The sequence below is a fragment of the Zonotrichia leucophrys genome, chromosome 1 (assembly GCF_028769735.1).
Source record: "Zonotrichia leucophrys gambelii isolate GWCS_2022_RI chromosome 1, RI_Zleu_2.0, whole genome shotgun sequence".
In the NCBI taxonomy this organism is placed as follows: Eukaryota; Metazoa; Chordata; class Aves; order Passeriformes; family Passerellidae; genus Zonotrichia; species Zonotrichia leucophrys.
Window position 1 is genome coordinate 112,308,088 of NC_088169.1, and position 21,431 is coordinate 112,329,518.

The 21,431-nt window shown below is 48.0% G+C and overlaps 1 protein-coding gene and 1 long non-coding RNA gene across 3 annotated transcripts in view; both read left to right on the plus strand.

The window, feature by feature from the left end:
• Positions 1-956: 956 nt before the first annotated feature.
• LOC135455006 (uncharacterized) lies at positions 957-6,819 on the plus strand. Its single transcript, XR_010442234.1, has 3 exons — positions 957-1,192; positions 4,431-4,612; positions 6,689-6,819. It is a non-coding gene; the product is annotated as an uncharacterized LOC135455006 (long non-coding RNA).
• A 568-nt stretch (positions 6,820-7,387) lies between these two features.
• Positions 7,388-21,431, plus strand: part of RCSD1 (RCSD domain containing 1) — a 30,248-nt gene continuing 16,204 nt past the window's right edge. Inside the window, exon 1 of one of the 2 annotated variants that reach the window (XM_064727760.1) lies at positions 7,388-7,874. In XM_064727760.1, the coding sequence (XP_064583830.1) occupies positions 7,869-7,874 (6 nt within the window). In that variant the 5' untranslated portion in view covers positions 7,388-7,868. The remainder of the gene's footprint in view (positions 7,875-21,431) is intronic. The other variant, XM_064727750.1, reaches the window with a different exon arrangement.

Consider the following 21,431-nt stretch of genomic DNA (forward strand, 5'->3'; position numbering starts at 1 on the left):
CCGCCTGCCCACCGGCCGGGAGGGGCGGAGCCTCGCCTGGTCTCACCAATGGGAGCAGAGCTGCCCACCTGCTCGAGCCAATGAGCGACAACATCGGGAGTGAAGAGCCACCACCCTCGCTGTCAGCCAATAGACTTGCGAGGTCCGCGGTCCTCAGCCAATGAGAGCCGCTGGAGGCGGGGCAATGAGCGCGGACGATGTAAACAACCGGGAGCGCGCGGCCCGGGAGGGGGCGGAGTCACCGGCGGCCCGGCAGCCAATGGGAGCCCAGCTCTGCGTCACCAAATTGATGGAAAAGACCCCAAAATCGCCGCGTCCGAGCTGTGACCAAGCACTGCCGAGTGCCCCGGAGCACGGCACCGACTGACACCGCCAGCCCTTCCCTGGGAACCTCCAGTGAGCAGCCCATCCCAATGAATAATCATCCTTTCTGTGAAGAAATTCCTCTGAATGTCCAGCCTGAACCTCCTCGGCACAGCTTGAGGCCGTGTGCTCCCATCGTGTCCCTCGTTTCCTGGGAGCAGAGACCAAAGTCCCCCTGGGCACACCGTGCTTTCGGCTAGCTGTAGAGCAGTGAGGTGCCCCCTGAGCCTCCTTTTCTCCAGACTCAACACCCCCAGTTCCCTCAGCTCACAGCACTGGCACTCCAGACCCTTCCCCTGACTTGCTCCAGCCCGTCAAGGCCTTTTCCGAAGTGAGAGCCCAGAACTGGACATGGCATTCGAGTACAGAGGGACAATCCCTGCCCTGCTCCTGCTGCCCACGCTGTTCCTGCTCCAGGCCAGGGTGCCACTGTTGGCCTGCTCGGACCTCACCGCGCTGGCCCCATCCCACAGAATCCCCTCACAATCCCGTTTCCTGGAGCACCGGCGCGGGAAGAAGGGAAGGTGGCGGCAGCGCTCCCGCTGGCCTGCGGGGGCCGCTGGCGGGACGCGGCTCCCGGAGATGTCCCGGGATGTCCCTGCTGTGTCCTGGAGGATGTCACGGAGATGCCCCGGCGGCTCCCGCCTGTGCCGAGCCAGGCCCCCCGCTCCGACACCTCCCGTTCTGCGGGGTCAGAGTGACACGGAACAGGCCATGGCAGCAGCCGGCCCCCGGCATCGCCCCTGCTTTGTGTGCCTGGGGAAGTCTGTCCCATCCTGCAAGTGTCCAAAACCCGCGTGGAGATGGCGCTTGAGGACACGCTTTAATGGTGAGCACGGGGCGCTGGGTTAACAGGTGGGCTCGGGGATCCTGAAGTTCCCAACCATGATGATTCTGTCATTCTGCAATCCAAGGGGTGGCACCAAAGGTCCCACTATCCCTGCCCACTGCTAAATCAGCCTCAAAGGCTGTTTCTGTGCCACCACAGGTGTTGGAGGCCCAGCCTTCCCTTGGGAAAACCTTATCCTTTAATCACAGGGATATATCACAGCAAGGACTATCTGTTTTGGGCCCAAAGCCCACAGAATGGTTTGCCACTGGGCAGAACTCAGGTTTTACTTCTTGCACACTGCAGGGTGTATGTCAGAGCCCTTGCCTCTGCAAGACTTGGTTTTGTCATCACCATTCCACCTTCCAATGAAGGCTCTTCCAAGCATCACTTACCCAAATAAACACTTAGCTTATTTTATCCGTCACCTTGTGCTCAGTAACCTTATAAAGGTTTGTATAAAGAGATGCTTTAAACTGGGGTAATACTGAGACTTGATTCAAGTGGTCCTAAAAGATGGTGGGTTTTTGTATTTCCACCTGGATCCAAGTATGTCCACGCTATGTAAACAGCAGTGTAGCACTGAGAAAACCAAATTAACTTGTCCTGTGAGCACCATCTGCCCCAGGTGCCCCACAGCACCCACAGCTTATAGCAGCCCAGATGGATCATCCTGTTGGGCTGAACTCAGCAAGGAAAATACACCACCCATCCATTCCCTGCTGTCCTGTACAGGCAGAACAAAATAATTTTTCCTCCAGTATACTCCTTGCCTGCAGAGCATGGTTAGAGATCCCTGCTGTCCTCCATGGTTAGAGATCTCTGCTCCTCTCAAAGATACATGGAGCCTCCTGCTGCTGCCTTCTCCTGGAGATGCTCAGGACAAACTGAAATTTTCATAGGGGGAAAAAAAAGAAAAAAAGGATGCTCTAAACCCCTGATGTGCAGCCACTAGGCTCTCTCACTTCCTCAGTTAGATCTCAGAGAAAGGAGAAGGATTCTCTCTGTTGTGCTGCAATATTGTCTAGGGGCTCTCAGCATCCTTGCATAACAGGCTCAAGAAAGTATTGGTAGGCATTACTAGTTCTCCTTTCCAAATCATGTGCCTCACTGCATTTAAAAGCCAGTGAATAGACAGCAATATCTCACCATAAATGGAGATATCCTTCCTCCAAGGTCGAGTTCATGGAATGATCTTAATTTCAGTGTGTTTTATATGTGATGGGCTTCAGGCTGTGTCCCTGGAGGAGATGTATTTTAGTCAGAAAGTGGGCAAGGTTTCCGTCCTGCCTTGTGTCATGTTTTGTCTGCCCTCTTCAGAGCTGCTTTTCCCCAGCCAGCTCTCTCTGGTTGCTGCATGGGCTGGGCACGGTTTGTGCTCAGACACAGCCTGGCTGTGCTCTGCTCCAGGCTCCCTGTCTTGGTCAGGCAGTCTGTCTGTGCACAGGAACCTTTCTGTGCCCAGATAACCCTCGGGGCTGTGCAGGCTCGCTGGGTGCAGCGCTCGATTCCCCAGCCAGGGTGGCTCTCCCGTCCAAATGCCAGCCAGGGTGATTAAAGTCACTCTAAAGTCACTTGCCTGTGACAGAGGAGACTGACCTGTGAGTCAGCTCTGGCAAAAGCTGAAGCGCTCAGTGCTTTGAAGTGCCAGTGCTTGGTGCCACATGAGACCCACCATGCAAATTGTTTCTAAAAATGTTGGTTGGATTCTCTCCTGAGGAGGTGTCAGCCCTGCTGCTGCTACAGGTGGCACACAGAGCAGACAAATAAGACATTTATTTGTTCTCACCCTCAAACTTCCTGAATTACCTTGCTTGGGAATTCAGCTTGTGACTCTTTCTTTGGTGTATTTTTTAGAAGATAGGTAAAGTTATTACAGCGCTGGCCTGGTGCTCAGCCAAAAGTCCTTTTATTTTTTTAATATTCACCACACTGGCAGTGGCAAGGCAAGATTCCTCTGAGCACAACCTGTTAGGGACAGAAATATTGGTCCATTTTCAGTCAGACAATCCTGTTCAGTCAGAGCTGGGGCTGCATGCTGAGGAAGCTGCTGGTGAGGGCCACTGCTTGTGGTGCTGCTTTCTGGGACACTGAGAGATGGGCAGTAGGACTGGCCTGAGAACATCAAAACCAGCACAGACACCCAGAATTGTGTCAGCAGCCATGTTCTGATTGGTTTTGTTGGTTTATATAAGCCTGGAGTACTAAAACTAGTAACCATAGAGGAATTGTTCAGTCTGGAAGCAAGCTGTCAGTGGCTCATGCTGATAATATTTGTCCCATCACTATATGAGTACAGTGGGATGCAGCCGTGCCTCTTAACACCCCAGCTCAGTTTGTTCTCTGAAGCCAAGCAGATCAGGAGAAAGAAGAGCTCTCCAAAAACATTCAGGTGCTGCAAGAGATGACACCAGTTATCTGAACACCACCCCCCAACCCCTGGTGGGCCCAGGGTGATCCACCTCGCTGTGATCTCATTATTACAAGGTGAAATTCTTCTTGTGCCATGCACCATTTTTTAACTTTACTCTGCTGAGGAACAGGCTTTTAGGAAGGCTTTTCCAGAACTGGCAGTTAGGAAGCCCTAATTAAGAAGCCTGGTTAGTCTGAACCATCATGTTAGCACTCAGGCACCAGCTGACAGTCAGAACGTGTCAAGTTGATCAATTTTTCAGTTATTCTCTACCACCTGCTTTTTTTAGGTGGCCAGCACGAAAAAGACACAAACTCACATTCCAATTCAGCTTAGTGAGAGCCACTTTATAACCACATCCTTGCATTGAACTCCCTTTGGTACCGGGACTTTCCCACTGACATCAGTTCCCAGGGGTGCAGAGAGCCTGGCACACGTGTGTGTGTGTCCGTGTGTCTGTGCTCTCAGCAGCGCTTCCCTGCAGCTGCAGACCCGAGCACAGCAATGTCAGTGGTAGGGAGCGTTCCAGCGGAGTTCATTTCCTGCTGAGGAGCCCCCGAAGCAGAGGGCGAGGCTCAGCGGCCGCGGCGTTGTTTCAGCGCCGGCAGCTCGGGGCGCGCTCAGCACAGGGTGGGCTCGAAAAGCGAGTTTCCCATAGAAAAGCGCTGCTCACGTTCGCTTCCTGTCGGGCTGCCAAGTGACAGACCTGATGTGTAAAGGCAACCCAAAACAGGATGTTGGCTTTTCGAGCTGATTGATCTTTGAAATGCAAATGTTGTTTCTTTGGTGGTTACCTTATCCCTCCCCTTTTTTTTTATTTTTCAGTTGAGAATTGAGCTGCTTGAGTGGGAACAGAAAGGGTTGAAACCCCATTTTCAGGAGGTCAAAAGCCCAATATAGAAACAGCTGCTGGTTAGTGGTGTGAATTCCAGGAAAGGATGTGGGTAACAGCAGCCAAGGCCAGGCAGAGAGGTGGACAGAACGACCTCAGATACTGGCACTGACAGGTGAGCTCTACTAAACCCCTCAACAAATGTCTTAACAAAGCACAGAATTGCAATCTGTCCTGCAGGAACCCACAGCTCCCTCCACCCTTTGCTCTCCCACCACCCTGACAAACCTACCTTGCCAGATTTGGCAGCTAGGCAGACACACCCAAATGAGATAACTGCACGGACACAAATGCCAGACACAAAATTTCAGATGCCCTCCAATGCACTTTTAACTAACTGATTTTTGAATAAAGCATAGCCATGTCTCTGCACATCCTTTTTGTTGCTCCCTCTGAGCACCTTGCAGAGGCTCCACTCTCCATCCTTAATAAGGCAAGAAGCCAGCAAATGTTGCCCATGGTGTTTCCAAGCATGGCAGAACCCCTTACACCACCTGTTTGGAAGGAATGCCAGGATGAAGGAGTTCCTTGCACCTCTCCCCCACGTGCTGCCTGTAGCAGGAGTGCCAGTCATTTCTTCTGAAGCTGTGTTGGCCTCACATGTCTTGAAAAGAATCAGACAGGAAGCTGCAAAATCCAGGGGGCCACAACTGCAGCATTTTCTCAGTCAAATGAAATTTCCCCCCAGAGCCTGTTTTACTGTTTTAATGGCACTAGTGATTACTTTTTTTTTCTTTGCTGCAGAGCAGAACAGATGTGGAACTTTTTTTTGGGTATAAGACCAAGTTAGTCTCATAGACACTGCTACATCCCAGGTTTGTAAGCAGGGATATACAGAAGGATGCAAAGAGTCATACTGGAAGATACCTCCAAATACTTGCAAATGCACATCATGTGCAACACCCAGTTTCTCTGTAGAACCTCCCTTAATAAGGTTTGTTTCAGAGGTCTTGCAGCTAAAGCATGTGAGTTGTTTGTTCAAATTTTCTAGTGGTTTTCAGTCCAGAAACAAGAGAGAGGAAAACAAATCCACACCTCATGTCTTCCTGTCTGGAGAAAAACAGACACCATATTTCTGTGCATTCTCCCCTTGCTCCTTCAGGAAGGGAGATTTAGCATGGAAAAGTGTCAGAAGTACAGACAAAATGATTAAAATGCTCAGAGTACTGCATACTATGCCCAGAGCAATGGCATTTGGGAATCCAGCAGGCAGAAAAGGTTTGCTTTGTGGCAAGATACTTGGAGGCAGCAATAAATGGAGTGAAGAATTGTGGTGGGGCAGCTGCAACAGCTTTTGCTTTACTAATATGGGTGAAGTGATACTGCCTCTCCCTAGCAGTTTCCTTTTCTGTACACCTAAGCAAATGGTTTCCTCTGCACAGCAGAGCCCCTGAAAGCAGAAAGAAAATACTGAAAGAGCCCCTGAGCAGCAGGAAACAGTTATGGGAGGTGTCACTGACGGTGTGTTACATGGCAGATATCTAGAAAACAACATTTGTGACCCATGTCCAGTGAAATCCCTCAGCTTGAAATCCTCCTGCTGTCCCACTGCAGGCAAAGCATGGGCAGTACAAGAATCCTGCCCTCTCTGCCTCAACCCTGTTTCTCAGTTCAGTTTCTATTCCCTGTCCTAATGTACCATTGTCAGGACTTGAAGAAATCAATAGGATTTCCAAACAAGTGGTAGTTCCATTTTTGTATTTATTTGAGATTTTAGTTTCTTATATCTACAGTTGGAGCATCTTGTGGTTGCTTACAGCAGAGGGGTTTCATCTAATCCATCTAATCCAGTGTTTCAACAACAGAAGATTAATTAGTCCTCTTGCCCAATCTTCAGATTGTAACAACTCAGCCTATCATTCTTTTGGCTAAGGACAGAGTGACTATTGTATATTGAATCTGGGAGATAATTGGATCACAATTTAAATCTGCAAATTCCACAGGAGTCCTGCAGCGTGCAGGACAGCAACAGTTAACTGCACTGGGAGAACCACTATCAGTAACAGGGAGCTGGGGTATCATGATGCTCACATTTAAATCCTTGCTGGAGCGTTTTCAGCCACAGCCAGCAGGGACTTGTGAAACACTGCAAGGGAGAAGCATGCATCCCTTCTAGAAAACATGCTTTAGCTCTCCTCTGCCCCCGAGGTACCGTGCCAAAATGACGATATGACATTGTGTCACTTTGCAGCTGCACTCAGGGCGAGGAAGCCAGCAGAAGACAAAGGGAGCGTTTCCAAATTCCTCTGCACCACCCTGCTCTCGAGAGGTGGGGACTGAAATTCTTTGAGAAGGAGCACATGCAAACAGTTGCTAAAAGAGATGTCCGGTTTACAACGCTGCGATTGGCGCGGAAAGGGAAACTGCAGCAAAAACATCCCGGAGCTTTGTTTTTCCCCATCCGAATTTCTCTACCACCACGGGAGCGTCTCACTTCAGTGCACAAGTCTGAACATCCCTGCGAAGGGAGAGGAGGGCAACCCGCACCTTCCGACCTGGTGGTGTGAGAGACAAATTCAAGGCAGAAAGAGCTGGTCCTGCTTTACAGCTGGACAGTGCCAGCCCTGCATGGGCACCCTCTGCCGGTGCCCACAATTCAGCCCTGTCCTCTCCCTGCGGGATCACCCAGATATTTGTCCTTCCTGGGAGTCCCAGCCACACACCAGGACAACGCCTTAAATTCTACCCAAGCCCCATAATCACCATTGCTCTCCTCCTGTTCTGCCTTTCTGAAGACAGTTCATTGCCGAGTGAAATTACCGAAAAGGAGGAAGAGAAAGGAAAGCTGCAGTTAGAAGGAAAGGGATTCTCCCCTCACAAACAAACAGGCAAGAGACCCTGGGAGAGGGAAGTGTGGACAGCGGAGAGATCGAAGCAGAGATAGCAGGGCAGGAACTGCAAGCAGTGAAGAGAAATAGAGACTAAACGGAGGGGTGGGAGGGGAGTAAAGATAAGGTGATAGAAAATAGGAAGGAGGAGACAGAAAAAGGGAGAGAGGAAATGCACCCGCGGTGTCCCCCAGTTTGGGCGCGGAGGCACAGCTTGTTGCTTGTTGTCTCCCGAGCCCGGCGCTCCGGGAAGGACAGTATCTGTTTAGATTTGTGTCTAAATTTAAACCCTGATTGCCTTGCCTCCCCCTCCCCTCCCGTCCCTCCCTCCCTTCCTCTCACCCACCCGCCCTTCTTCCTTGTTCGCAGCGCAGGGCCACTGGCCGGGCTCTGTCTGTCCGTCTGTCCGCTCGGGCTGAGCAGCAGCTGGGATCTCCCAGCCCTCCGCGCTCTGCTCTGCCTCTCCTGAACTTTTCCCACAGATAACAGGGAAAGGGGTGGGGAAGAAGGATTGCCCGGAGGACACCTCTCTTCTTGCAGGACATGGAGGTAAAGAAAACTTTTTTTTTATTTCCACTAGCTTGTGACTGGCTCCGCGATCTGCTTTAGCTCCACCTTGCAAAGCAATTTCTCCCTGAAGGCAGCTTCCAACTATCTTTTTGCTGGCGTTCAGATCAAGGTCTCTTTCCTCCCACCCCGACTCCTGTCGTGCACCTCAGACTCTTTTGCAGGTTTTAATCCAGATTTGGAAAGCAGGGGGATGGTTTGGGAAAAAATTACCTCTGTGAAAGGGGAACGAGGAAGAGTTGCCGTTTACTTATTGGTCTCTAAATGTGTTAAATCTCTAAATTATCTCTAGCTGTGTTAGATTTTATAAGGTATCATTTTGAAAGGAGATTTTAAGGAGTCATTAAGAATGGGGGCATAAGAGAACAAACTTTCCAAGCTCCTTGGGGTTGGTTCCTTCCCCACCCGTGCAGCAGCACTTGTGATTCACACCCTCAGCTGTGTGTGGCTCCTGTCCCAGGTGGATTGGGAGGTCTCATTTTCCTTTCAATAGAACATTTTGGGTCAGGGAAGGCGACCCGAGAGCCTGTGCTTGAGTGAGGTAGATGAGTGGCACACCCCCAGAAGGTTTTCTGTCCCTTTTTCTCTGTGTACCCCGTGCTCCAGAAGAGCTGGATCTCGTGTCTCAGGGTGGGCACAGGACTCTGGCTTCCCTGGGGTTTATGTTCAAGCCTTCTCCTGTGTAACACCCTCTTGGGCAAGGCAGTTCACCTCTCTCTTCCTCCCCTCCCATTCATTTAAAATGGGAATGGTGGTGTTTGCTTTGGTCATGTCAGGCTGGATTTGTGAGCTTTTCAGTCTTTTAAAGTGGCAAGGGAAAAGGAATATTTATTTTTAGGAGGGGCACAGGAAATAGAAAGGTGATTACAACATTGGCAAAACCTCAAATTATGAAAGAGGACATTTGGTATTTCTCTCTGCTGAACAGAGACCTTACTAAACACTTTATATTATCTTCCCAGATAAGCCTTTTTCTGCATGGATGCAGCCCCAATAGCAGGGGACACTCAGCAGAGCCAGGGAACAGTGTGCTTCAAGCACCACTTCAGCTTTTCTTTGAAGAATTCCAGTGCATAACTCAGCTGGGCAATTGTGATAACACCCAGGTGCTAACATCACCATCCTGGTTATCTGTGCTGCCCTGCCCCACAGGCAAGGGTTAAACATTTGGCCTGTTTAGGTGTGTTTGTTACAAAAAATGTCCTCAGCTGAATTATCTAAACAGATTTTGGGGTGTAGAAGGATTAAGCAGTGGTGGAACCAGCTCAGCACAGGCTACTTACGTGACATGACAAATGTTTGGCTTTACAAGGGTTTTCAGGTTTGACAGAGCCTAGGTCAATCACTGTAACACTTGCTTTATTCTTTTTCACTGTAGTATCCTTTCATGTTTCAGAGGGGAGGGGGAATTGAGCTCCTAATTTGTTATAATTTAGGGCTGAAACAGGTATTTTGGCATGTTGAGGACACTCCCTCACCCCCTCTCCTCTCCACACACAAAGGATTGCGCCCCTCGAGTATTTTCCGTTGTCTCTGTTGAGCAGAAGGGAACACACCTGCCATTTCTTTTTGGAGACACATGTGACACTTGTGGAAGGTCAGGTGGCCAGGAAGCTTCTCTGAAGTATTTGACCTAAGAGCTCCCTGCTCTTGATTCTGTCTCTTTACTTCTATTTCCTGTCTTTTCCATGTGTTACCTGGTTTATTTTTATCATCCGTAGATTGCTATTTCCCACCTTTTCCTTGTGTTACCTGGTTTGTTTTTATCATCTGTAGATTGCTGAATCCATTCTTATTTTTAAAACATCTCAATGTCCAAGATATTTTATTAGTAGCATGCTTGGTCCTGTCCCAAGCCTCCAAAATGGTGTTTAATGTCCCGAAGTTAAGATATTAGGTTAAAATAGAGCCAAGAGCAAGAGCTTGATTTCTCACCAGCTGATTCTCTTCTCTGCTTCTTCCTGAGGGCTTTTCCCAGGCAGGACACAGAGGCTCACCACAGACTTTTTGCTTAAAAACCAGATTTACTGATCCTGTGCAGCAGGAACGAGAAGGGTCCTGTCATTTCCCTGCTTGCTTGATCAGTGGCAGGCAGAGCTGCTCCCTGCTTTCCTGCTGGCACAACTGGCAAGCTCTTTGCTCTAATGGGACACATGAGGATTACCAGCATTAGGAGGAAAAGGGCAGAGGGCTGACCTAGCCAGCTGATTTCCATCACATCCCTGGCAGGAAGACCCTAGTTTTGAAAAACCCACAGAAGCAAGATAGTTGGCATCTCTTTCTTAAAGGCAGCAAAACCCTGCCCTTGCAGTTCACGTAATTTTGTGTCTGTTGATCATCAGTGTTTTGTTTTGTTGTTTGGGGGTTTTTTTTCGCCCATCTTCTTGATGCAAAATAGATTTGACAATCAATTTTCTTTCCAGTGTTATGGCAGATGAAAAGAAATAATGAAGTTTATACCACAGATTGTTAACGTGAGGTCATATCAAAAATGTGTAAAACTGCACTGGGGAAAGCTAAGCCACTTGTAAAGAAAAGCAGCCATGAAACATTGTTTGCAGTTATGGTACAGAAAGTATTAGAAATTATTGTGTTGGTTTGTTAGTTTACATCTTCAGATTTGGCCCAAGCTGTCTAATTCCCATGGCTTGTGGGTTCCCAAACCTTGCTGCAGATGTTGTGAGTTAAGGCATCCACTGAAAGTGCTTGTGGCTTTCTGCAGCCCATATTCCACAGCAGTAATGGCATTCCACTTCCCAGCCTCTCTGTAGGGGCTTGGGAGCTTAGAGACACTTGAACTTTGCTTGCACAGCAAAGGGAAACAGTCCAAGACTGAATTTCACTTGAGTGGCTCCCTGTAGTGTAATGGGTGCAGGGGTGCAGCAGCCAGGTGTATTTTGGGAAGGCTCCCCCCTTCTTTGTGCCTGCCAACAGATGTCATTTAATTCTGTGACATCTCCATTGTCTCTTTTCTGCACCTACTCCTGCTAGATCTCCATTTTTCCTGTTGGTGCACTGACCCAGCAGAGGGAAAGCTTTTCCAGGGCTGAGGGCAGTTCTCTGCTCACTTCACCCCTCTGGGCAACCTCCTGGGCAGCACTCACCCTGTCCTTAGGAAAACTGCACTGAGGAGCTGTCACCCAAGGGACTGACCTGGAGGGGATGCAGGAATGGGAACTGTGCAGGTGAGGGGGGCTGAAATCTGTGACCCTCCTGGTCCCCAGAGCAGCAGGACAGGAGGGGAGCTGGGCTGAGAGAGGTCTCTGCCCACCCTGCAGCTGTGGAGATGAGATTATGAACAGGCATTACACCATGGTTAGCTCTGCCAGGAAGCAATATCCCTTTCTCAGGAAGCTCTGATGATTGGCTTTCATTCTAAAAGTTAAACTGTTCTTTTTCCCATCTTCTATTTTTTTTTCTTTTTGCTTAGTAGAATGGTTCAACCTCAAATACAGATTGTTTTCAGTGTTTCCTCCCAAACCCATCAAAATGACACATTTGTGCAGTGTGTCTGTGAAAATAAAGGGAAGAGTATTTAAATAAATTGGGAGAGGTATTATATGACCCCATTTTACCCCTCAGGTCTGGGCAGATTTGAGACCTGTTTGACAGTAAATGTCTGCAGCAAAGAGTCCTGGAAAGGATCTGGTTTGCCAGACTTCCACATCCCTGTGACTGGAGGCCTCCCTCTCGAAGGACAGGAAACAGCAAAACCAAACCCCATGGGCTGTGCTGCAGAGCCCTTTCTTCCCCCTAGCAAAGACTCCAGAATAAATGGAATTAAGGCTTTTCCTGTGTCACCAAGAGGGAGAATTCTTCTGAACCTCTCCCCACTCCCCAGTTTGGTTGCCTGAGTTTCCCAAGCCATGGTGACAGCATTTTGGAAACGCCTTCTGTCCTGTGCTCCACAGTGTAATTGGCAGGATGTTTTGCAGTTGGGCAGCATGTCATGCATACCTTCCCATACATTCCCAGGAGCTGCTTATCTGGAGAACAGGGCAAAACATCAGCACTGCTTTATCAATAGATGCTGCTTGGAAACTTGCTGGCTTTTATCATGGAAATGAACCAGCCCTGTTCATTTCCACTTTGGTCGGTTAACAGAGGTGTTTTAGAGAGGTGGAGGCTCCTTTTCCTGAAACAGCAGCTCTACAGGCTGAATTTGGGATCTGAGCTGGCAGCTGAACCCAGCAGCAAGGAAACCTCTTTGGGGGACCTTGTTTGGTGCTTTGCAGACAGGGCAGCAGGCCCTGAATGTGGTCTAGGGACAGCAGAGCTGTTGTGTAAGGAGAAGTTGTTATTACACACTCACTGCAGAGTTGCTTCACACCTCGTTGTGACAGAGGCATGGGGCACTTAATTCCTACAGAGTCTCACCTAGGCATGGATTTCAGTCACTTCATGCAGGTCACAATTCATCCAGCTATGCAGTCTCATGCCAGAAATGCCTTTACATCAAATCTGAGTTGTATCTTTATATCTTACCACCAGTATCTGGGTCCTGGTGATGTACTGTAAGGATAAGCCTTATCTGCCCCATTAGTGCCACTTTTCTGAAAGACAGGAAAAGAGGCTGCACCAAGTTCTTGTCAGATTGAAGCACATCACTTGCTGAAGGTGTTTCTGGAAGTCTTCTGCAAACAAGGACCCACCCTGCCTTTGCAAGGTTTACAGCGTATTCACACGCATGGCTTTTCCTTCATTATTCATCACCAGATTTTAAAAGAGCTCAAACCCTATATTAGTAGTTTGCCCTGAGTTCCCACACCTATAGAACAGGTAGAAAACTTGTAAGCTGTTATTTTTGCATATGCAAATACACCTCTTCACCCTTTCTAATGAGATGCATGCAGGGTTTTGGTCAGTGTGGATGACTGGTGGCTAATCTACAAAGGATATTGGTTTACCACTGCCAGCTTCAACAAAGCTCCTGTTCATCCCAGGCTTCTCAAATGCACAGAGAATTAATGTGTGTGGTTTGGAAAGCCTGGATATCTAAAGGGTCCAGACCAGTGACTTCTTGTGCACAGAAAGGAACAAAAATGCTAAAGAGAGGGAATTCTGCCTCAGAAGTTTGGAGTTGAACAAATCACTGTGGCTTTTCAGGGAGTCTGAGGACAATACTATAAAACTGTTAGCAGAGAGGAAACAGAATTTGTTAGTGCATGAGAAAAAGCAGTATGCCTGGCAATAATGGGATCCAATTAAAGGAAAGATTTATATCTCACCAAATAGCAGGAAAGATTTCTAACAGTGAGGTCTGGCATGGTTTGGAGTAGCGTAGTGGAAACCAAATGTAGTAGAAAATCTTTTTCCCATGAATGATTCAAAAATAGACTGGACTGAGTGGTGGAAAGATAAGAAGCAATCTTCAGTTGTATTCAGGTTAGTGGTACTGATAGGGCCACCAGAGGGGCAGCACTGTGCTGCTTCTGCAGCACGTGTGGGCTGCTGGGAGAAACCAGTGGCTATTGAGCATCAGGCCCAAAAAGTGTTTATGATCCCTCCCTGCTGCAGTGCACTGTTCAAGCCCAGCAAACTTCTGCCTGTGGGAAGCTCAGGTCAAAATAAATTGGCATCACACCTGCTAGAGTCTAGGAATGGTAATTTTATTGCCTGTGTAAAACACAAAACCAATTTTATTTTTATTCTTTCTTCCTGTTTCTAGAATAGGTTTCTTTATCCTTTAAAACTGCGTACTACAACAGCAGTCATGGCTTACTCAAGTCAATCATCTTGAAAAACCTTTCTGCTGAAAGTGCCATGTTTCTCCTGATGTAAGTTCAGATGAAACATGCCCTGTTTTCATAGACACACACTCGAGCTGGTGTGCCAGCCTTCCCAGGAATTTCACCCCTTGGGCCTTGCAGTGAGGGCATGTTTAACTTGGGAAATGTGCACAGTCTAATTTGGTTTCCCATTTAGTCTTTACAAGGTGCATGGAGTTGTTGACACTGTCCCTCTGTGAGAAGCCAGGGTTTGCATTCCCAGTTTGAAGGTGTTCATTCCCAGTTTGAAGGTGTTCATTCCCAGTTAGAGGCAGAGGGGCTCTCTGTGCAAGCAAACGTGGTACTCCAGACAGCCTGTGAAGAGCACAGGGATGGATTCCTGAACACACTGGTTACTCCTTCAAAACAGAAACAATCCTAGCACTGTGTCTTTCATCTCCCAGCTCAATGCAAAGTTGCCTTTTCCACTCACATCAGGACCTCATTGTCTTGTTATGCATCATCCTGTCCTAGCCAAGTAAGGTACTGAAAAATCACTGGATCTTTCCAGTGATTCCAGACATCAAAAATTGAATTTAATCTTTCTTCTCAACACCTGTGAATTTAGGGCCTTGCTGGCCAGAGCTTCCTAGTGCTGATTCACTCACTGAGCAAGAGTTGTGCAGGCACTGAGCCCACACTTCCTGGACACCTGGTTCCGGTGGCCCAGCTTGAACCTGGGAAACTGTGCCTGAGGTTGAAGGAACTTTAATTTCTCTTCTTGCCAGAGAGAAAGAACATGTAGAGGGTCCAATCAGCCAGCAGGTAAAAGAAATGGAGCACAGATGTAGGGGTAGAGTGTTTCAAATCTCTTATGAACACTGGGTTTCTCTGTTAAAGCGTTTTGGGAGAATTTTATGAGCAGTTTTAATCAGAAGCAGAGATCATTATCTTCTTCACATCACCAAAAAATAATCTATGTCAAAGGCCAAGCTGCAGCTCAGGAGTTGCTTGGTGCATTTTCCTTAGGATATAGATGAGTTGTTTACCTGTGGAAAAGACAAAATTTCCAATGCACCATTATGGCCGATCCAGACTGGGCTGAAAACTCAGGCACTTTCAAACATAACAGCAAATTACAGCTGCCTGGGTTCATTTCCCCAGTGTTTGGGCCAGTTTTCAGGACTCTTGCAGGCTGGAGACTCTGGATGAAGCCAAAGGTTGGGAAAGCAGCTTTACAGCCCCAGCTCCTCAGTGCCACTGGGGCCACTGAGCCCTCCAGGGTCCAGCTAACAAGGCATCTCTGTGGGTACAGCTCAGCACTCACACCTCAAGCTGGCTGCCAGCAGAGTGCTTGCTATCACTTTCCTCCACTCCATATCTGTGTACCTTTTTAGACTAAATTCCTGGCTTAGATAAATATGAACCTCCTTCTCTGTCCTGCCTGTATCCAGTGTAGACCTAATTTAATAGCAATGTGTTACAAAGATAGCACAGCCCTAACTGATGAGTCTGGAAGCCTCTGTAGTTGGAAGCTCTGTGTAGGCTCATTTACCCTTCTGATTTTCTGTTCCAAGCCTGATAAATTGAGAGGAGTTTGAATCCCTGTGCTGTTCCAGCTAGGCTGTCTCTAACTGAGTTTAAATGGGGAGGGACCAGAGTCTACTTACAGCATTTATCAGAAGTATTTTGAACTGTCCCTGCATCTTGCATTCTCTGTGCACCTTCTTTGACAGTTCAGTGACTTCAGTTTCTAATTTAACCTTCTGAATAGCTTCAGATTAGATAATTTTTGCCTTTTGTATATGCACTTGCTTAAAGTTCATCCTCTTTAACCACTCTTTAGGCAAAGAGCAATCCCTCCCTCCATCCCATCTTGAGTCTGAGCCTCCTCGTGTTGAAATTCATCTTTTTTTTTTTTTTTCCTGACCCCTTGTGAGGCAACCAAGGGAGAAGATCCATTGGGTTGAGACCTGTTCTGCTGCAGGGGCTGTTCCATTGGCTCAGCAATGGAACAGAGCAGCTGCCCAAGGGTTTGCAGGTGAGAGCAGGGTGTAGCTTTCCCTCATGTCTGAAGCTACAGCAAAGCACTTAAAGGAGCACCATGGCTGAGATGGCATAAAATAATGATTTATTTCAAGGCACAATAGGATAAACATGGTTTATGCCTTTCTTTCCCCACTGAAGTAATGCACATGCAAGTCCAGCCTTCCTGGCCATCTCTCCACTCTGTGTCTTAGCCTAGAGTTCCTTGCTCACGTGAGAGCAGAGCACTTGCCCTACAGACCTCACTATTTCCTGTCTCCTGCCCTGTGGGCAGCCTGGGAGGTTTTGCTGGTTGCTCCTCCATTAGCTCACCCCTTACTCTCCTAGAGCAGCAAGAGCTCCCCAGAAGAAGGCCTGGAAGTACACACAGAGAGGCACCAATTAATTTGGGGGAGCTTGACAAGCTGTGTACAGTTCCCAGACCATTAAGAAAAACAGATGTCTGGAAGGGAAGCACTGGGAAGCTGAGAAGGATCCTGAGGGAAGCCCTGGCCAGGAGCAGAGCTCTGAACAAGCAGCTGGTGAAGGCAGCTCACCAGGAAAGCAGCTACATCTCACAGTGGCCACCACTGCTCTTCATCAGAGCTGCCAGCACGCCCCTCCAGCCATGGAGCTTTTGGAAGCAGCCTTTTGGAAGTCTCCAGGACACATCCCAGAGGCTGCCTGGACAAGCTGCTGAAGACACAGGGGAAGCAATGCTCTCCAGGCCAGGCAGAGCAACATCTTGCTAACAGCTGTTGTCAGCTGTAAATCAGGACATCAGCATCACCCTGCCAGGGTACAGATCAGCCCTTGGCTCCAGCGGAGCAATTCCACATTGGGAGTGTCTGTGGATTCTTAAAACAACACAACCTCATCAACTTATTTATTCAATGGATGATTTCTGAGAAATAACCCATTCCCCCCCTTCAGGCATATTATCTGCAGTTTAGATATCTGTTATAGCTCATGTCTGTTGTATCAGCAAGCTTTCAGACAGTATTTATTGCTACAGGGCTCCCATCAGATGGAGAGAAGGAATTCATGACAGGACTTTATATCCATATCCTGCCTGACATACCAGAAAACCCAGATGTCTTCCTGAACTAAGCTGAAAACTGTGTAGGTGTTCACCTAATTTAATTTTGGAGAAATGAAAAGTAGTGCTGCTTGAAGGAGAGTGGGGATCTTCCATTACTTTAGGAAGTGGTGCATTAGCTCTCAGATGACACTGAAATCCTGCTGCCAGGTTAATCACAGAATCATCTAGATTGGAAAAGACCTGTAAGATCATCAAGTCCAGCTATTAACCCACCCCTGCAAAGCCCACCACTAAAACAAGCCCCTAAGTGCTACATATCCTTGTCCTTAGGGATGGTGGCTCCATCACTTCCCTGGGAACCTGTCCCAGTGCTTGAACAACCCTTTCAGTGAAGAAATTTTTCCTAACATACTATCTAAACCTCTCCTGGGGGGCAGCTTGAGGCCATTTCCTCTTGTTGAATTCCCACTGGCCTCCTTCATTGTGGCCTCCTGTAAGTGAGGAGCTGAGGGCTGTATTTGACAGGGCATTCCAGAGCAAGGGACTTTATTTTCAGCATCCCAATCTGAATTTTCATAACCTCAAATAATAGGAATGCTCAATGTATCTGCTGCAAGGTTCTGGCTTACTGATAGCACTCCCATTTAAGCAGCACAAGCTGTTTCCCCCAAGAGACTTAGAGATATGGTAGACTTGATGGACAATTGCTTCAAATGTGTCCCTGGTGTTCACTCGGAGCAAGAGAAGAGCTCTGCAGCACCAACACCATTCTTTTAAGGCCACATGAGAAAAAAAAAAACCCTTTTTTTAGAAACTGTTTGTTTCAGATAAATACAGCCAGTATTTTTAAAACAAGTGTATTACCTCGAAGGAAACAGCAAGACACTGAGTTTCCAGGACTTCATAAAGGGAAGAGGTGTATTAATTTGGTCTCCTAGTGTAGTCAGACTTAGTAGTTGTAGAGATCTGTGTTCAGCTATTTGTTTTTTGTGTCTCAGTGCAAGGTTGCTGATGGCTGAGCTCCAGTTTGCAGTGGTAGAGCTGTAGTCAGATGGTTTGCAATACAGTTCCACCTACAGAAGCCACACCGTAAACTACCAGCTTTTCAATAGTTCTGTACTTCTTTATTTCTTGAAGCTGTGTCATATTAAATAGTTCAGCCTCTGAACAGAGACAGCAGTGCACCCCAAAGAGTCAAAGGGAGAGCCCTGTGTGCTGTGTCTGGGCTCAAAACCCAGCATAGTGCATTTCTGAAGCTGTGCTGCTTCAGGTGGCAGGAGAACCCCCTTACATGGAGCCCCTCCAGGGAAAGGCTGCCATGCTCCCTGTGTGGGCACAGCCTCCCTGCTTTTCCCTCTTTTTCCACTTGTGTGGCTGGGTATGACCACATCCAGCCAGATATCAGCTTTATCCAGGATCCTTTTCCTGCTGCCTGGAATGATTTCCATGTTGGCTGCTGGGCCTGGCTGCGAGCAGCTGTGCTGGGCTTGTTGTGAGGCAGTTGCAGACGCAGGGCCCTGCGACAGGAAAGGCGGAGGCCGTTCCTCCTTGAATTCACTGCACCCCTTAGTGAGGCTTCTGTGTTTTCCCTGCACTCTTGGACACCCTGGGCACCTTGTCTGTAGGCAGCTGGCCTGGCTGGCAATGTAGATTTTTGCCTCTCTGCTTAGCCCTCCTGTTTTTCCTTGTCACTGTCTGCAGGCAAATGTTGTTATGTGTCTTATAAACCAAATAATCCTGATGATGATGATCTCACTGTGTGTCCCACAGCCTCTCCCCCTCAGGTCTTACAAGTACTTAACAGCCTTTTATTTCACTTTCCTACCTCCTATCCCAACCTCCAGTCTTCTCCCTGCAATAGGAGTCACCTTGTCCTTTCTTGAGTACCTTTTGTGTCTTTCCTCTTGAGCATTCTGGCTTGTGGGAGCAAATCTCATTTTAGCTGTTGCACTAAAATTCTTCCCTGGATTTTTGAGTAATTGAGGGGAATTATCGTGTCATAGATCAACTACAGGATTAATGCAGAATGGAAAGGCTGCAATCCATATCTTGCAGTCACTCCCTGATCCTGTAGGTTCCTCCAGTTCACTGGGCACCTGCCTGCTCTATATTAAAATTTAACTAGTGCCTGGGATACTGCTTCTGCACAAGCCTGGATTTGCCCTGCTTGACCTGTCCTTGGGTTCCTATTGCATTCCCCCTGTCCCACATCCTCATCTCTTCCTAGCACTCCTTTTCCCATTAGAATACTCTGAGCATGGCAAACAGGATCAGGCATCTCACAAAAAGCACTTTTTGCAGAAAAGGAAACAGTGGCACCCATGTTTTGCTGGAGGTTTCTGTGGTCACCTCAGTCACGGATTCCCAAAGGAACGCACACAAAATAATTTATTTAAATGATTGATTTTAACTGGTTTGCCATCCCCTGCACAGAGAGCCATGGCTGAACAGCCAGATGCCTTTTCCTGCTCAGGGCACAGCAGAGCCAAGAGCTGACTGTGTCTCTGCAGGGCACAGGCTGAGGTTTCACACATGCTGCCCCTGCACAGGCACCCTGCCCGCCAGGGACCAGGTGCTGCAGTTCACTGCCTCTTTTGGTCATGGTGGTGCTGGATCAAACCACTCTTGGCAGCCTTTGCCAGAAGCAATAAGACACTTGCTCAGGAAGCCTGGGCTCTGTGCTGTTCTCTGAGAGTGTGGGCTTCAAACCCTTTGGTCTGCCCAGCAAGGGATGGGTTTTAATCCAGGGTTTAGGGCAAGCACTTGGCAGCCTGCTTGTTTAAGCCATTCCAACATGTAGCAAAGAATTCAAGGTTTGCTGGGGCAGAGGAGACCTCACACACCTGCCTGGTCACCTGAGTGCTCTCCTGACAGGTGAAACCCTGCTTGCCTCAGGGCCAGTTCTGGGGGTGTGCAGCAGTAGCTGTGCAGGCATTAAAGTGCACAAGCCATACACTGCCCTCTCAGCACATGCTCCTGACAGTGCTTTGAGGTAATGCTGCTGAGATTAATCAGCCCATGCAGTGTTGGGAACATGCAGGCACCAGGCAATTGCCAAATATTCTCATTGCCAAAAGGGAGACTCAAGATCTCACTTGTGCCTTTCACAGTGACTCTTTCTGCTCTTGCTAATCTCTGTAGACGGAGCCTGACAAGCACAGGCCAGGCACTCCTGAGAGCTACCTACCTACCATGGCACAAAGGAAAGAACAACTTGCTTAAAATAATGATTATCTCATTTAATTTTCATTGTAGTCCCTCTCTGAAACAGAAGGTAGATAGTTTATCCACCTCATCCAATTTCCCGATGTCTGCAGATGTTTCCTCTAATTCTGTTGTGAGGGACACAGCTCCTCTCCTGTGTGTCTGGCACTGGCTGCTCTCCTTTGCCTGGCACTGCCTGGCTCTGCTGACACCACAGCATCTCACTCCAGCCACCACCCAGTGGTCCCCATGGCCCAGCACACCTGGGCTATTGGTACCTCATAGGGACAAATAGACCTGGGTTCCTCAAACTACTAAAGGATGGAAAGCCATCACGAGTTTCCCCTCTACTTTTAGTAGGCAAGGCTGGGAGTACACAAACCATTTATTTACAGTGTAGTGGATGGGTTCAGCACAGTGCTTCTTCCTTTGAGAAACATTTGTCCCTTTACTGCTTTACTTTACGTTCTTATCAACTTCTACTTATCAACTTCTATCCAATTCCCAAATCTTGCTTTGGTTAGCCTTTAAATATGGCAGATCCAACCCTCTGTAGTTTTCAAGTGAGGCATTTGAGAGATTTTCTTGCAGCCTTCTGGATGGAAGCTGCTGAGCTGGAATATCCTCACGTTACCCTTTGGGCAGTGCTTGACCCCAAGTGCCAAGATGGCAGCACTTCACAAGGGAACTCTCAGAATGAGAAAATCAAGACCAGATCACTGCAAGTCTTGAGAAGAATGTTGCCCTAAAGCAAACTCTTTCCAAACTCAGGGAAGTGTTACATATTTTTACATATTTTATGTAAAGTGGAATTTTTCTGCCCTTTCTCTTAAAAACAATCCCTTGTAGTCCACATTCCTCATACTGTTCTGCCCTGGGTTAGGGTCAGAGCTCCTTCCTCGTTATCACCCTGTGATATAGCCTTGCAGTTGAGGCCAGGCACACACTCATCCTATATTCACTTCTCTGTGGTGGGATAAGGTTGACCTGGGTGCCACTCTAACAAGGAATGTCATACTTCTGTGTTGTTCTTGTGGCTAACTTATTCAATAGACTCTGAGAGAAAGGCCAGCAGTGATTTAGCCTCAGGCAAGAAGCTTGCTTTCCACTGAAAATACTTCAAAAAGAAAGAGTTCAAGAGAAGTATTTTCCTGCCATTTGTATTTTAGGAGTTGTAGTTGAATCTTTGTTAGGGCTGCTGTGAGAGCTGCTGTTTTCAGAGGGAACTGAGGAGGCCTGCTGGGGATCTCTGGGTCCTAGCAACACTGACTGCCTTGAAGGCATCATGTGTAAGTAGAACTCCTTACCTTCTCCTGACTGCCTCCAAAACTTCCATGTCCAATATTTCTTTACTTTGTTGACAATTCTCAATTAACGAGCAGTCCCTTGTCTGAGGAAACCACAATCTCCAGCTATGTAGAGATATATACAGAAGAGATGTGTGGCTGGGTCAGAGGAATCTAAAACCCATCTTTGGGGCCAGGAGCTCAGAATGGTCCCAAGCCTAATCTGAGGTCCTGTTGGTTTTTTAGTGTGTTCAGAAATCTGGAGGCCAAGCTC